This window comes from Gadus macrocephalus, chromosome 1 (assembly GCF_031168955.1).
Source record: "Gadus macrocephalus chromosome 1, ASM3116895v1".
Lineage (NCBI taxonomy): Eukaryota > Metazoa > Chordata > Actinopteri > Gadiformes > Gadidae > Gadus > Gadus macrocephalus.
The window spans coordinates 11,698,331-11,712,603 of record NC_082382.1 but is presented as its reverse complement, the minus strand read 5'-3'; the positions used below and the strand labels follow the sequence as shown (position 1 = coordinate 11,712,603).

The window sequence follows — 14,273 nt, the reverse complement described above, 5'->3', positions numbered from 1 at the left end:
ATTGAATTGCAATTGAACTAGTGTCCCGAATCAGACTTTAGATAATTATCTTAAGTCTGAAGGCAGCTTGAATCTGGGTGAACGGGGGGGGGTGTCACAATCTTTCGCTTTTCATACGTTTCGACCAATCATGTTGCTTGAGGTGGGGACCTGTCAGCGTTAAACTTGGCACAGAGCAGCTATCTTCAAATAGGTTTCTGTAAGGGTTTCAGCACCGTGTAGGGCGGGGCCGCAGTAGGAATATACCTTTCCTCTGTAGAATATCTCTGTGACAAACCGGAAAACAAGGCGTTAGTCCTCCCCTTGCAGTTAGTTGTTTCCGGCCCAGGCTCCGTCCCACCCCCCCCTCAGAAGCTCTGCTCTGACGTCTCCCCTGCTGGGCGCCATCTTACATTGAACCAATCGACGGCGTTTGTCTGCGCAGGACCCGTGAACCGGGGCATGGTCCCCCCAGAGGTCCCCCATGGGGGGGTCCGGCGAGTGGGGGATGCCCCGCTCCAGCGCCAGCCCCGTGGGCTCCGCGGGGCACCCCTCCATGATCCGCCCGCCCATGGACTACAACAACGGCAAGCCCATGATGGCGGGGGCCATGGTGGGCCGCTCCAACAGCGTGCCGGGCACCCGCTCCATGCTGCAGCAGCAGCTCATGGATATGGGTACGCGTGGCGCTGACGGTGCCCTTCGCAGCGTTGATCACACTCAGCGGGACGGAGAGACAGGCACCGCACACAACAAGTGGGATCCAAACTACACACAACGCTAAGGACACTACCCTTTATTAGCACTATAAAACTAGTACTGCACACGTATTCGATGCAGACTTCACTCTGAACGCCTGGTTCTAAATACTAGACAGAAAGCACTGAACTCTAAGTACACTTAACACTATACACAGCGAGTACACTAAGTATTTAACACTAAGTTCTAATTATACTAAATACTACACACTAAGCACACTAAATACTACACGCTTAGCACTGCACACTAAACACACTATACACACCAAGCATGCTAAATACTAGACACCATGCACTCTAAAACACTCTCAGCACTACACACTAATCACGCTGAACACTACACACTGAGAACCACAACCACACTGAACACTAAGCACACCAAGCACCAACACTACATACCTGATAGCCAGATCTTTGTTTGGGTTCATTTCCCTCCTTTGTCACAACACACTTCAACTGGAGCTGGAGTGCAGTTCTACACCACCTCTTCAAGTGTGTATCTAACGTGTAAGTGTACCTCTGTGTGTTTAGGGGGCTCTGGGGACATGGGCATGAGCCCCTTCCACCAGCCGCAGGGACAGCCCAACCAGTCCCCGTCCTGGCCGGACCCAGTGATGGGCATGGAGGGGGGCAGCAGGTCAGCGCAACGTCACCACCGTGCACTCGCCCCACATTCATTAGTTTGTTGAATACCCAACATTCAATACCACGTTTTTTTCAATAAGGGTCATAGTGTGTGTGTGTGTGTGTGTGTGTGTGTGTGTGTGTGTGTGTGTGTGTGTGTGTGTGTGTGTGTGTGTGTGTGTGTGTGTGTGTGTGTGTGTGTGTGGGTGTGTGTGTGGCAACTGTATCAAAGGTTGGGAGATATCTAATATTTTCAATGCTGCATGACAGACCAGTCTCCAATATTCTCCAATGAAAGGAGAAATCCAGAGCCGCTTTTCAGACACAGTCAAACACAGAAGCCTTCACAATTCCAAGGGCGATTAACCAAAACGCAGCATGCCCCCCACCCCTGTTTCCTGTCTGACCCGGTGTGCGGCGGTTCCAGGCGTCCCTTTGGCAACACGCTGGATGACCTGCTGGTGCCGCCCACCACCAGCGAGGGCCAGAGTGACGAGAGGGCCCTGCTGGACCAGCTGGACTCCCTGCTCAACAACACGGACGGCATCGCCCTGGAGGAGATAGACCGGGCGCTGGGCATCCCCGACCTGGTCAGCCAGGTGGGCCACCGACCTCATGCCATACCACCATCATAGCATCAAATCAAACTTGATTTATAAAGAGTGCTTTCCGTTCACAACGGTGATTGAGAAAGTTATTCACAAGGGATGTGCTTTATTTAAGCAGAGGAGCTTGTCTCAGGAGTGTTTTTCTATGGGGCCCTGTGTGTGTGTGGAGGATTAGCGCAGCAAAGACACACTGGGAGTTCTGTAGGCCTGTGGATAGTGACTTAAGTGACAATATAGAACATTAGAATAAAAACCGTTGGAGGGAAATAGCGTTTCTAGTCGTTTAGTTTCAAGAATACATTGGTTGAAGTGAAAAGTTTATATCTGAATCTCAGGGATGCAATTGAGTTGCTGAAAAAGGAGGGAAGGAAAAACGATGCTGTGAAAGACGTGGAAGTGGAAGGAATTCAAAGCATTGAAAGCAATAGACTCAGTTCTACAGCACGAAGAGTGTGGGTTTGTCCTCGCTCAGGATGACTATTAGGTGATGGAGGAGGAAAAAGATCCAGACCACTTTACCGTAGCAACCTACTCCGTTAGCCCTGTGCTACATATACATTTACCCAGGGGACGCGAGTTCCTCAAGTCATCCATTTATAGTTTGCAATATCGTATTGGGTCGATGAGTCATAACCTTGACATAGATGCATCTGGGCATTTAGTTTTTCAATAATGAAGCGCTGTGTGCAACCCTGGCTGGTGTTAAAGCTGATGGATAGCCCCGGCAGAAGGAGTCCCTCTGTTGTGACGAAGTGCACCGCCACGCTAATGAATAGAAAATCAATCAAAAGAGCCCCACTTAGACGAACCGCACCTCACCCTGTCCTCCGCACTGTGAACCCCCCCAGGGCCAGGGAGCCGAGCACCTGGAGCCCTTCCCGGGACAGGACCCCTCCATGGGCATGGAGCACAAGTCCCTCTACGGCCAGGGCTACCCGGGCCCCCCCAGCATGGCCATGCAGCAGGCCTACGGGGGGAACCCCATGCAGGGGCAGCCCCAGCAGGGGGGCTTCGGCCCCATGCTGTCCCAGATGGGCCAGGGGGGCAGCTTCCCGGGCATGGGGGGCATGGGGGGCATGGGCCACCCCCGCGCCGGCATGATGCGACCCAGGATGATGAGCGCCAACAAGCCCATGAGGCTCCAGCTGCAGCAGCGGCTCCAGGGCCAGCAGGTGGGGACCTCCCTGTGGGGCCTCACTGGGGGCCCGCCGAGTCGATACGTGGGTACAGCTCCATGCGCGGTGAGGGTATTCTAACATGTGTTGGGTCGGTCTTCCTCTCTCCCCAGTTCTTGAGCCAGACGCGCCAGGGAATGGCCATGAAGATGGAGAACCCTGGGGGCCCCAGCCTGGGCATGAGACCCGCGATGCAGCCGGGCATGGGAGGACAGGTACACCCAAACCTCAACAACGCCTCACCCTGATGTTCTTATTATTACTTTAATTAGTCGTAGTATTAGTGTTGCACCCCTGCAGCTTCAAACGCAAAAACCTTTCTGGTGAGGTTGTTGAACCGTCGCTGGATTATAAATTCCTTGTGAAATAGGAGTTCACACTGAATGTAGCGTAGGGGTTGAGTGTGCGTGTTTGGTGATGGTTTACTTAAGAGGACGTGCTCTGCATGGTTGGGCTGGTATCTGGGGCATTGTTGGTCTAAAGCAAACACGGGGATAAGTGTTTGATAGCCGGTCTGCTGCTCATTTGTCTGCAGCAGGTCTGCTCAACTGTATCTGGAGTATTTCCACATGACCATCGTTGTCACATTCCTACGAGGGTTAAAAGAGCAAAATTGTATCTTCAAGAAACGGGTGCAAACTCTATTAATAATGCAGTGTGTTGCTGGAATGCTGGTTTACCTTTGCTTGACTGAGCCTTAGTGGAAGTTGATTCACTTTCAGCATAGCATTGATCATAGAAATACAAAAAATTGTCCACAGCCACTGACTCAACAGGCACTCAATTAGGAGATATTTGAGTTTAGTTTATTTTTCCAACTATTTTTCTTATAATTTCTAAACAATCTCTGAATCGCTGACTGGGTAAGAGATTCTTGTTGATCGTTGTGGGCCCATTAGCTGGCTTGGTAGTTTGTTTACCTCCAGTACAGTAGGGAACTAAGTGCCACTGCAATTAGCTCTGCAGAAGACCCGACCTGTTAACCTTGAGTTTTGGTTCTGGGGTTGTTTATTTATTTCTGGCACCACGACTGTACGTGGATCAATTGCTGATGACGCCCCCTTGTCTGATCCCTCTTCTGCCGGAGCGTCTTGCCAAATCCTTGACGGGTGTAATTTATCTCCTGCTTGTCTTTGCTTTGCTTACAGCGTGAAATGACTGCCTTTGCTCCATGGGATAGCCCCGATGAATGACACTATCTGCCAAACTATCCTCGCCTGGATCTGAATAATGCGTCGGCCTAGTCTATTAAAGTTCCAAACAGTGCATTATGCAGTTCAGAGGCCTGCAGTAGTCCAGCTCATCAATGGAGTAAAAATAAAACTGCGCCGTGAGTGAATCTTAACAATGTAATTTGTCATGGAATTCTTGTACAAAGACATCAACTTTGCCATGTGCATTAAATCAAACAGATTCCCAGCACCATGCTAGTTTTAGGGCATCCAGCTCTTTGGCCTGGAGGTTAATTTTACTCATCTTTGCGGACCCGTCTGTTGCCTCCCCCTGATCAGCCCTAAAGGCTCACTGTGTGCTGCAGCTCCTCTACAGAAGGCCTTCTTACTGAGTGTCTATTACACGTCATCTGGATATTTGGCTAATGCGGTAGCCTATAATTCTGAGGGGGAACATGGGGTTCAGCACACGTCTTGCACACACGCCCACTATCTCCTCATCCTGTGAAGTTTCCCTTACGATTCCTAACACACCCATTAGCCCTAGGTAATGGCGGCAGAGTCTGGTTTGTGTTTGCTGGGAATACTCTTCAGCCCAGACATTCCGCTTTTTCCATGGAATGTGGTCCCTTGTATGTGCTGTTCATTATCACTAGGGTTTGCATATGCATCACGTTATGTCGTACTGTGTTATTAGGAGGAGTTGCAAAGACAACGTTTCTGCGGATGTGTGGGCATGACGACAGGGTCACGGGGGCGTCTATATGTCGGTCATTTCCACGGCCCAGCGGTCTGTTGATGCCTTCAAGCCCCCCCCCTCCTTCGCACGGGTCCACTTCCTTGAGACAGAGAACAAGATTATGTTCACCTCTGTGACGGCGTGCGTGTCCTTGAGGCGTCAACTATCCCTTTCACCTCTCGCTCACCCTGCACTCCCACCTCTTAGTGAAGGGCCACAAGTGCAAAAAAACAGCTATTTCCTTTAAACGGTTTAAAAGGGGGCCCCTCTGACATCCTGTCCTCCTCTATCCATCTATCTCTCTCTCCCTCTTCCACTTCCTTCTCCTCACTCACTCACTGTCTTCCCCCTCCCTTCCTCTCTCTCTCTCTCTCTCTCTCTCTCTCTCTCTCTCTCTCTCTCTCTCTCTCTCTCTCTCTCTCTCTCTCTCCCTCCCCCTCCCTCCCTCCCCTCTCTCTCAGCCTGGCTTCCTGAACGCCCAGATGATGGCCCAACGCAGCCGGGAGATGGTCACCATGCAGATGAAGAGGCAGAGGATGATGATGCTCATGCAGCAGCAGCAGCAGCAGGCCGCCGCCGCCGCCGGGGGGCTTCAGTCCCCCGCCCAACGTCACGGCCCCCGGGGGCATGGACGGCGGCATGGGGGGGCCCCGGCATGGGAGGGCCAGGCATGGGCCAGCCGGGCCCCCAGCAGTTTGGCTACGGGGGGAGCTACGGTGGGTGTTGTCGCCTGGTGTGTGCACCACCCTCCTCAAAGGAGGCAGCTGCCCTCTGCTGGTGAATCTGTGCACTGCAGGATGGAAAGAGAGTGCGATCTGAACAGGGTAGTCCGCTGGGTGGAGGCTTTCTGTCATGTTGTTCATGAATATTGATCCTGTATACAAGAAGGTGTCATCCGTCTCTTACAGAGCAGTGTGTGGCCTCAGTGTGCCGTGTGCCGTGTGTGTGGCCTCAGTGTGCCGTGTGTGGCCTCAGTGTGCCGTGTGTGGCCTCAGTGTGCCGTGTGTGGCCTCAGTGTGCCGTGTGTGGCCTCAGTGTGCCGTGTGTGGCCTCAGTGTGCCGTGTGTGTGACCTCATGCTCCTCATTGCAGGGATGGGCCAGCAGGGGGAGCCCTCGTTCGGCCCCCCGGGGAGCAGCCCCCCCAACGCCATGATGTCAGGCCGCCTGGGGCCGCAGAATCCCATGATGCAACAGCACCCCGCAGGGCGGACCCATGTACCAGGGGGCCGACATGAAGGCCTGGGCCCAGGGGGGCATGGCACGCAGCAGGTAGGCTCTTGTACACAGACCGGGGGGGGGGGGGGGGGGGGGGGGGGGGGGGGGGGGCCATCATGGTGTCACGCCCCACACGCCCATCGTCAACGCCTCGTCTTATATATACCATGTGGCCTTACCACATTGACTCCACAAGCATTAGCAAGGAAGAAGGCAGCATGGCGCTGCCTTCTTCCTTGCTAATGCTTGTGGAGTCGATGTAGTAAGGCCACTGTGTTGTGTGCCCGGTGTGTGTGTGTGTGTGTTGTGTGTGTGTGTGTGTGTGTGTGTGTGTGTGTGTGTGTGTGTGTGTGTGTGTGTGTGTGTGTGTGTGTGTGTGTGTGTGTGTGTGTGTGGTGTGGGTTGGGGTGGGGGGGTGTTTGTGCATGGGTCTGTAATACATGTTCCATGTTTAATGGCCGCAATGAATATTCAATGCTGTTTAAACAATAATGCTGCATTATTTACGGCTTTGCCCTACATATTCAGTTCTGTCACATATGTGTGCTCTAGAAAATAACCAAAGCGCGTACTTTCTTTCTGTGAAATGCTTTTAAGTGTCTCTTTATTCCTATTCTACTATATCCTACAGACTGTGCATTTGACGGTAAATCCTTGCAATTTGTCACTCGTGATGAGTCATGAGTCTCCCTCCCTTTCTCTCCCTCTCTCTCTCCTCTCTCTCTCTCTCTCTCTCTCTCTCTCTCTCTCTCTCTCTCTCTCTCTCTCTCTCTCTCTCTCTCTCTCTCTTCTCCCTCTCCCTCTCCCTCCCTCTCTCCCCGCCCTCTCTCTCTCTCTCTCCCTCCCTCTCTTTCTCCCTCTCCCCCTCCCTCTCCTCCTTCCCCCCCCTCCCCCCCCCTCTCTCTCTCTCTCTCTCTCTCTCTCTCTCTCTCTCTCTCTCTCTCTCTCTCTCTCTCTCTCTCTCTCTCTCTCTCTCTCTCTCTAGCTCCTATGCTCAGCAGCAGTTTGCCCAGCAGGGAGCCCCGGCCCAGTACGGGGGCATGATGATGAACGGGGGGGGCATGCCGGCCGGCGGGGCCGGGGCCCACATGGGTCAGATGGGCATGAACCCCATGGTGATGGGTCGCATGGGCCCCATGGGCCCTGAGCAGGTACACACCAGCAGCACCCCTGGTGGCAGCATCAATGTGCTCGGTCTGGCCTCACGCTCATTCATGAGCAGGGCCCTAAAGTCATTCAACAACAATAGTCGACCACAACGACGACCACTCTAGCTACTGATTAATTATTTGCTTTAAGGGTTTGAGTGAATTACTGTACTTTGTTACGCAATTTATGCCCACCAACACTCAACAGGCCAATCACATGATATCCTTAAGCTGCTACTCTGATTTAACCTGATGGTACAGTCGGTCCATCAACAATTGTTGTTGAATGACCTACTTTTTACCTTTGCTTGAGTCATTTTTTTTGTACCAGCACTTCTAATTGAGTACCTTGACATCAAAGCAACCGTGCTCTGAAATTTCAGATGACATTTCAGTACGTTCCAGCTCTGTTCATTTAGCAACCCATTCTGTTGCTCTCTTTCCTCCCACAGAAATACTGCTGAGTTCGGTGACTCTGGGCTCGTCAGGGCTCCCTGTGACCCTCATCCAGAGAGCTGTAGCGGCCGCAGCGCCCCGGCGTGGAGTACCAGGTCGGCGGGTGTTTTTCCGTCTGCTGTGCTGCACACCCACCACTAGGGGGAGTGCTCGTGCTCTTTTGGAGTAGGACGCACAGTGAACGCAGACTCACAGCCTAGGGGACTACGACAACCACAGACACGATCCCATACCGAGAATACAATGCCTTCTTGTAAATCTGAGACACTGTGACACACACACATACCTACACACTGACACACACACACACACACACACACACAAACACAAACACACACACACACCCAAGCTCTTATCGTGATTGCCAGATATTGATTGCTTATTTATATAACTTTTCTCCAAAAAGTCGGTAGTTCCCTATGACTGTAGTTCCCTTTCTATTCTCGTCATGAGTGGTTTGTGTTTCATGTAGACACACAGGACATTTTTTGGGACCAAACGGATAAAGTCAACCAACTTTTAGGGGTGGGGGTTTGGGGGGTTAGAGGGGCGGACATCGGATGACAGACTGGAACACGGACAGCCAGGAAGACCTCCTCTCTCTTTGGGCCTGACGCCAGCACGACTCTACCACTCTACGTGGTCAACTGCAAACCTTTTGAACTTCTCTCTTTCTGTTTCAGAATGTTTGGAAGCCAGTTCCTCAGTGCTGGTGCTAGACCATCTCCATGTAAATATGTCTTGTTGTGTACATATATATACATATTGTATATCCATATATATGTATATATATACATTACGTGTATATATATGTTTATATATATATTATAAACATATATTATATGTATGTATAATATATATATACAAATATATGTATGTATCTATCTATGTATATGTATGTATGCATATATATGTCGATAAAGTATGGTTCATGCGTGACTTTTAGTCATGTTGTGACCCCAGAGGAATGTCATTATACTGTAGCACACCTTTAATCCTCCAGAAGTCGAGGTATAACAGAGTAACCAGTGGGCTGGGATTGCACTTTAAGGAAAGGCCATTCTCTGAATCGATTGTGCCATTATTGTATGGCCAACGAGGCCTTTATTGATCAATAAAAAAAAGATTATTATTTAATACAACAGCAAATTTAAATATGATTGGTTTTCTCCTTGGAGAATAGGGTCTAACCAATGGTATATTTTAGATTCAGAAGGGAAGTAGTAAGCACAGACGCCAACATACGCTCTCGCGATGTACTGGTTTATTATAGACGGAGAAACAGAGTCCTAATGGCGCGTTTCCACTGCAGGGTGCGGTTCGGTTCGGTTCGCAAAGGTGCGGTACGGATTGCGTTTCCACCGCCAAAAGTGGGCGTGACCCGGACTGAGCCGTACTCGTTTTGCCCTCGTCTTCAGTACTCCTCCGTTGGGGTACCGAGACGCCTGAAAGGGTGCCGGAAAATTCGAGCTACACACCCCAGTAGCCTCGAGGTATTATTCTTTACAATGAACATGTCGCGTAAAACGCTTGCTTGGGCGAACAAGGAGGTGGAGACGTTCCTCTGCATTCTTGGGGAGGAAGACGTCGTTTACGATGTCTACGTAGCTGCCGCGGCGTTCGACATCCGGCCTACCATAAAGGGTACTGTCGGCGGTGGAAACGCGACCTCGGAACTGAGCTGGGCTATACCGCACCGGACTGAGGCGAGGCGAACCGTACCGCACCCTGCAGTGGAAACGCGGCATAACTCTTGACGTCTTGAGAAATAGCATTCAAATCAACAGACCTTCAATTCCTGTTCAATTTGAATGACTTCAAGATGTAATGATTTGATTACATATCTAATATATATAACAATGAATACAAGAGATTTCTAATTTGAAAAAGGATGCTTTATATAACTCCTAAAAGTTTGAATTTAATGTGTGTATGCAGATTTCCAGCAATAACCCATTCTCTGTCGGTAAAAGGGTATTGGACAATTACCCAATGTGATGGTACTGCAGTATTACATACAGTGTCCTGGTTATAAATCTTCATTTGTCTGTGAATACCAATTGTAAATAAGCTTCAAATGTATTATATATATAAATATATATATAGAAAAAAGTATATATATGCTTTTGTAGGTCACATACTGTTTGCACAGATTGTATGGCTTAATATTTAAAGTTGAATTTTCTTATTTATTCCTACCTAGGTCAATACAGCTTTGATTTTGAGAAGGTTTTAACCCCTTAGCAAAAATGGAGCTAGTTCTTTTTACCTACACGCCTAAATTACTTTCCTTCGAGTTAATACTGCCACTTTCATTTTTCAAGGAAGCACTTTTTTGTTTGTGATTTTCAAGTCGTCTATATATTTTATTTCTCCAAGGGCATATACGTAGCTTTAGAGGTGCTAGTGAGTAACTATGTACATTTTGTTTTTATATATAAATCAATTTCTTTATGACAAAAAAAGAAAAACAGACAAAAAAGAAAAGAAAAAACCGAGACGAAACCACAAAAGATGCCTATATGTAAACAGTTGACACGCGATTGTGTTAGGTCCCTAGGGGGCCCTGGTGTCTTACCGGTACGTGGATGGATCTTTTCCACACCTTTTGGGGTCTTTTTCCCCTCGTTCTTCCGCGGGGGACTTGAGTTTCATTCCTGAAGTTTGTGTTTGGTGTTTTTTGCCTGAACATCCCCAGCGGTGACCTTGTCACACTGAACCACATCCCGCCACCATCATTCTGAGTCCCCAGCGGCGGTTCGGTGAATCGGACACCTGATCATGGTTATCAGTCCCGCTGGAGAGCGTCTCATTGCTGTTGGCTTGTTCTGATTGGTTCACTGCGGGAACGCAACAGTTGGATGGGGACGTTCTTATTGTGTCCTGTGACGTCCTGCGATGGTTCTCATTGATCATGTCATGGTTGGGTTTGCCTTTACTGTTGTATTTTTATTTTTATTTTCAGAAACTCATATGACGAAATGGACATTTTGAAACCTACTCGATCCAAAGATTTGTTTGGTTTTGTTTTTCTTCCTTTTGTTCCCGTCTGCAGTGCTTAGAGAGTGGTCCGATGTGTGCAGGGATTGCTTTCCAAGCATGCAATTCCTGTAGGTTAGGAGTCACTGTTCGTTCATTCTTTTGATTTTACATATTATAATCACAACCATAGAACTGATAGGAAACTCCCTTGAGGTTTTGTTTTAGTTGAGCTAGTGATTTGTCTACTTTTACTTTGTCCTTCTCATACCTTCTGGCCAGTTGAGTAGAGGTGCTGAAAAATGGGTATTTTATAGAACGTTTTCTGTTTCGTTTTTACAGACTTATTTGGAAGGGGGTTTCCTGGTTGATGTCAAATATGTCTCGCATTGTTATCCTGTTGTAGACTCTTTTTTTCCGAAGTCGCAACGAAATAATGACAAAATAATAACCTGCAAATTCTCAAAATTCCACTTTAAAGGAATGAAAAAAATAAGCTCTTCTCATGCATTGTTGGAGCAGATGAGTGATTAGAAGATTACAAATTGAGCAAATATACTGTGGTTATTACAGGTTGTAAATGACTTTAACATTTTTCTTACCATGTTTGTTGATGTTAATATTGATGTAAATACAAATTTATATTTAAACATTACAAAGTGGTGGTCTTTTGTGTGTGCATCTATCTATCCATCTCTCTCCATCTGTCCATCTACCATCTCTATCTCACGTTTAAATTCATGCTGCTTTATCCTCCATTTCGTTCCTTGTCTTTGTATCCATCTAAAACTACAAATATTCTACATATCTATTGTAAGTGCTGCTGAAACAAAGCTCATATAAAATGCAGTGCTGGAGGCAATGTGGTAACGTGTCAACAGCTGGGGGGGATGTAGGTGTGTGTGTGTGTGTGTGTGTGTGTGTGTGTGTGTGTGTGTGTGGGGGAGTGTGAGGGGGGAGGTGTTGCTGCAGGTATAAAGGTCAGAGAGGGGAGGTCTCGTCTGCGTATTAATGATGACAAGAGAAGGCCGTCTGCGAGTGTGAAGCAGGATCCCAGAGGTGAGAGAGAGAGAGAGAGAGAGATGATGCAAGACGAGTGGGAATCACAGCCCCTGCCAGATAAGGAGAATGACTACTATCCCCTGAGGGGGAATTAAGAGAAGAGGATAAATCTTCAAATCAGGGGGGGAGAAAAATAATGGGTGATCCTTTGTTCTATGATGTGTAAATGATGTATACACCGCCTATAAAGATGTCAAGTCGGTCAGGAATGACGTGTTGCTGTTCAGTGGTTTCTATGAATTGTCTAATTCTGTGAGCAGTGGGGGGGGGGGGGGAATGCCTTTTTAACATTCATCTTCACTTTCTTTTCAATTGCCCTCACCTTTCATCTCTTGCTTCCTGTAAACGGTAACCCCCCGTGGTGTGCTATTGTCATTCATTATCCCCATATCCTCTCTCTCTCTCTCTCTCTCTCTCTCTCTCTCTCTCTCTCTCTCTCTCTCTCTCTCTCTCTCTCTCTCTCTCTCTCTCTCTCTCTCTCTCTCTCTCTCTCTCTCTTTCCCTCCCTCTGTCACTTTATATGTCTCTCTCTGCCTCCCTCACTCTCTATGTCTGGCTGTCTGGCTCTCTCTGTCCTCATGTGTCGCGATACGATGCAATCCGTTCTGATCACTCATACATCTGCGTCGTCGCAATTTCATCGCACATAAACTGCAGGATACTACAATTATACCATTCCCATTCCCATTCCTAGTCTCGCTTGGGCATTTATCAACAAGTAGGCTTCCGCTAAGTAACATCGCATATCAAAAAGGGGAGCGTTTCTTTGTCTCATCGGTCGGGACAGGGAGGCGTGCAGCAACCAGAGGGTGGAGCAGGACGTGTGACGAGGCGAGGGAGACGCACCAGAAAGGTGCGTCAGGAGAAAGACGCTCCGCATGCTCATTGGACGAAAGGGAGGAGGAGGGCAGGAGGCGACTAGCGAGACCATCTCTCTATCTGCAGGAGACACGAGTAATGCAACTGTGTGACAACCACTACGTATGATTCCGCTGCACAGTGTTTTTCTGGGCTGGATGATGACTTGTTGTTCGCTGTTCCTACTCATGGAGGTCCATTATCTTCTGGCGCAGACGGTAGAAACCGAGTAGCTTGTAGGGTGTAGAAACAGGAGCTTTTAGACGAACAGCTGCATGAAAGTTTGAGCTCCTCTCGCCTCCTCGGCCACCTGAAGCCTCACCGGATTTCCCTGTGTTTTTTTTTTACATTCAAATTATTCTTATTTATTTGTTGAATGGGTTCGCCATGTTTTTAGGTCAACTGGTTGGAGGGACGTTAGAGATAATGCATCCCACGGTAGAGAAAGATACAACTTACACCAAGATCTTCGTGGGGGATTACCGTACCACACCAGCGACGCGTCGCTGGGGAAATACTTCGAGAGCTTCGGGGACCTGACGAGGCGGTGGTGATCACCGACCGGCAGACCGGCAAGTCCAGAGGATATGGCTTTGTAAGTTTTCCCAGTCCCGACTAGATAAATGAATGCAGGGACTTTAAAAATATATATAATTAAAACAATTAAAAAACAATTTAGTCAGAGCTATAGGATTAAAACAACATTTTCATTCGCAATGCAATATGCATCGCAATATGCAAAGACAATAAAAATGTAAATCAGACAACAGGAACACTCCTGGTGTAGACAGGGCAGGCCCAGGGGGGAACTCAACGTTGTGACCCCCTTACTCGTAAGTTAGCCCTGAAACAGGCATTTCCACATAGGCTGGTCTATAGCCTGCTCTGTTCTGGGGTAAAATGGGAAATGTTGACACATGGTCTAATTCAGAATTGTAGGCTGACTGTTCTCGAAAACACAAGGGAACAAATACTGTACGAATACATACACATGTAGTCTAGATGCTTTCATCCACTGCCATATTATTTTCTGTGTGTGTGTTTCATGTTCTCATCCTCTAACTAAGCACACTTATTCTATAACAGCCGTATGCTCCTGCTGTCCATTGAGATGTCTTTAGTGAAATGGGTCGTCTCTGGTGGCTTTACACACTCACAAAAGGCCAAATAAGTGTCAATGTAATGTGATATATGTGATAGGGCATTCTATCTCTCTCTCTCTCTCTCTCTCTCTCTCTCTCTCTCTCTCTCTCTCCTCTCTCTCTCTCTCCCTGTGTGTGTGTGTGCGTGCGTGTGTGTAGGACTAGAGGTGGTGAAGCCATGTTCAAAGGGGTGTAGCATCAGTCAGTTGGTTCACCAGATAAGACTTGCTTCCACCTACAGCTCAGCCGCCCTCCACAACGCCACCACTGGTGTGTGTGTGTGGAAACCTCAAACCACGCTATCAACTGCCAGTGTCTGACACCCCACATTAGGATGCCGTGAAACGAAAGGGATCA

General features: G+C 48.5%; 2 protein-coding genes across 3 annotated transcripts in view; both read left to right on the top strand.

The window, feature by feature from the left end:
- The first annotated feature begins 370 nt into the window (after positions 1–370).
- On the top strand, positions 371–11,513 carry LOC132446147 (nuclear receptor coactivator 3-like). Of its 2 annotated transcripts, none has more exons than XM_060036400.1 (9): positions 371–656; positions 1,269–1,374; positions 1,789–1,960; positions 2,818–3,141; positions 3,258–3,359; positions 5,538–5,771; positions 6,147–6,325; positions 7,257–7,422; positions 7,872–11,513. In XM_060036400.1, the coding sequence occupies exons 1-7, from the start codon at positions 464–466 to the stop codon at positions 6,207–6,209; spliced, it is 1,194 nt and encodes a 397-aa protein (XP_059892383.1). In that variant the 5' UTR covers positions 371–463; the 3' UTR covers positions 6,210–6,325; positions 7,257–7,422; positions 7,872–11,513. The 2 variants fall into 2 exon arrangements, with proteins under 2 accessions (XP_059892383.1, XP_059892310.1); XM_060036327.1 differs by having other exon boundaries at positions 374–656; positions 5,517–5,771.
- Positions 11,514–12,266: 753 nt separating this feature from the next.
- rbm38 (RNA binding motif protein 38) overlaps positions 12,267–14,273 on the top strand; it is a 14,694-nt gene continuing 12,687 nt past the window's right edge. Inside the window, 3 exon segments of the mRNA XM_060036208.1 lie at positions 12,267–13,243; positions 13,246–13,308; positions 13,311–13,369. Of these exon segments, the coding sequence (XP_059892191.1) occupies positions 13,162–13,243; positions 13,246–13,308; positions 13,311–13,369 (204 nt within the window). The 5' untranslated portion in view covers positions 12,267–13,161.

Coding starts and splice junctions, on each gene's coding strand:
- LOC132446147 (XM_060036327.1), top strand. CDS start 464: ATGGGGGGGTCCGGCGAGTGGGGGATGCCCCGCTCCAGCGCCAGCCCC. Junction 657..1,268: donor GCAGCAGCTCATGGATATGG/GTACGCGTGGCG, acceptor CTGTGTGTTTAG/GGGGCTCTGGGGACATGGGC. Junction 3,142..3,257: donor AGCGGCTCCAGGGCCAGCAG/GTGGGGACCTCC, acceptor CTCTCTCCCCAG/TTCTTGAGCCAGACGCGCCA.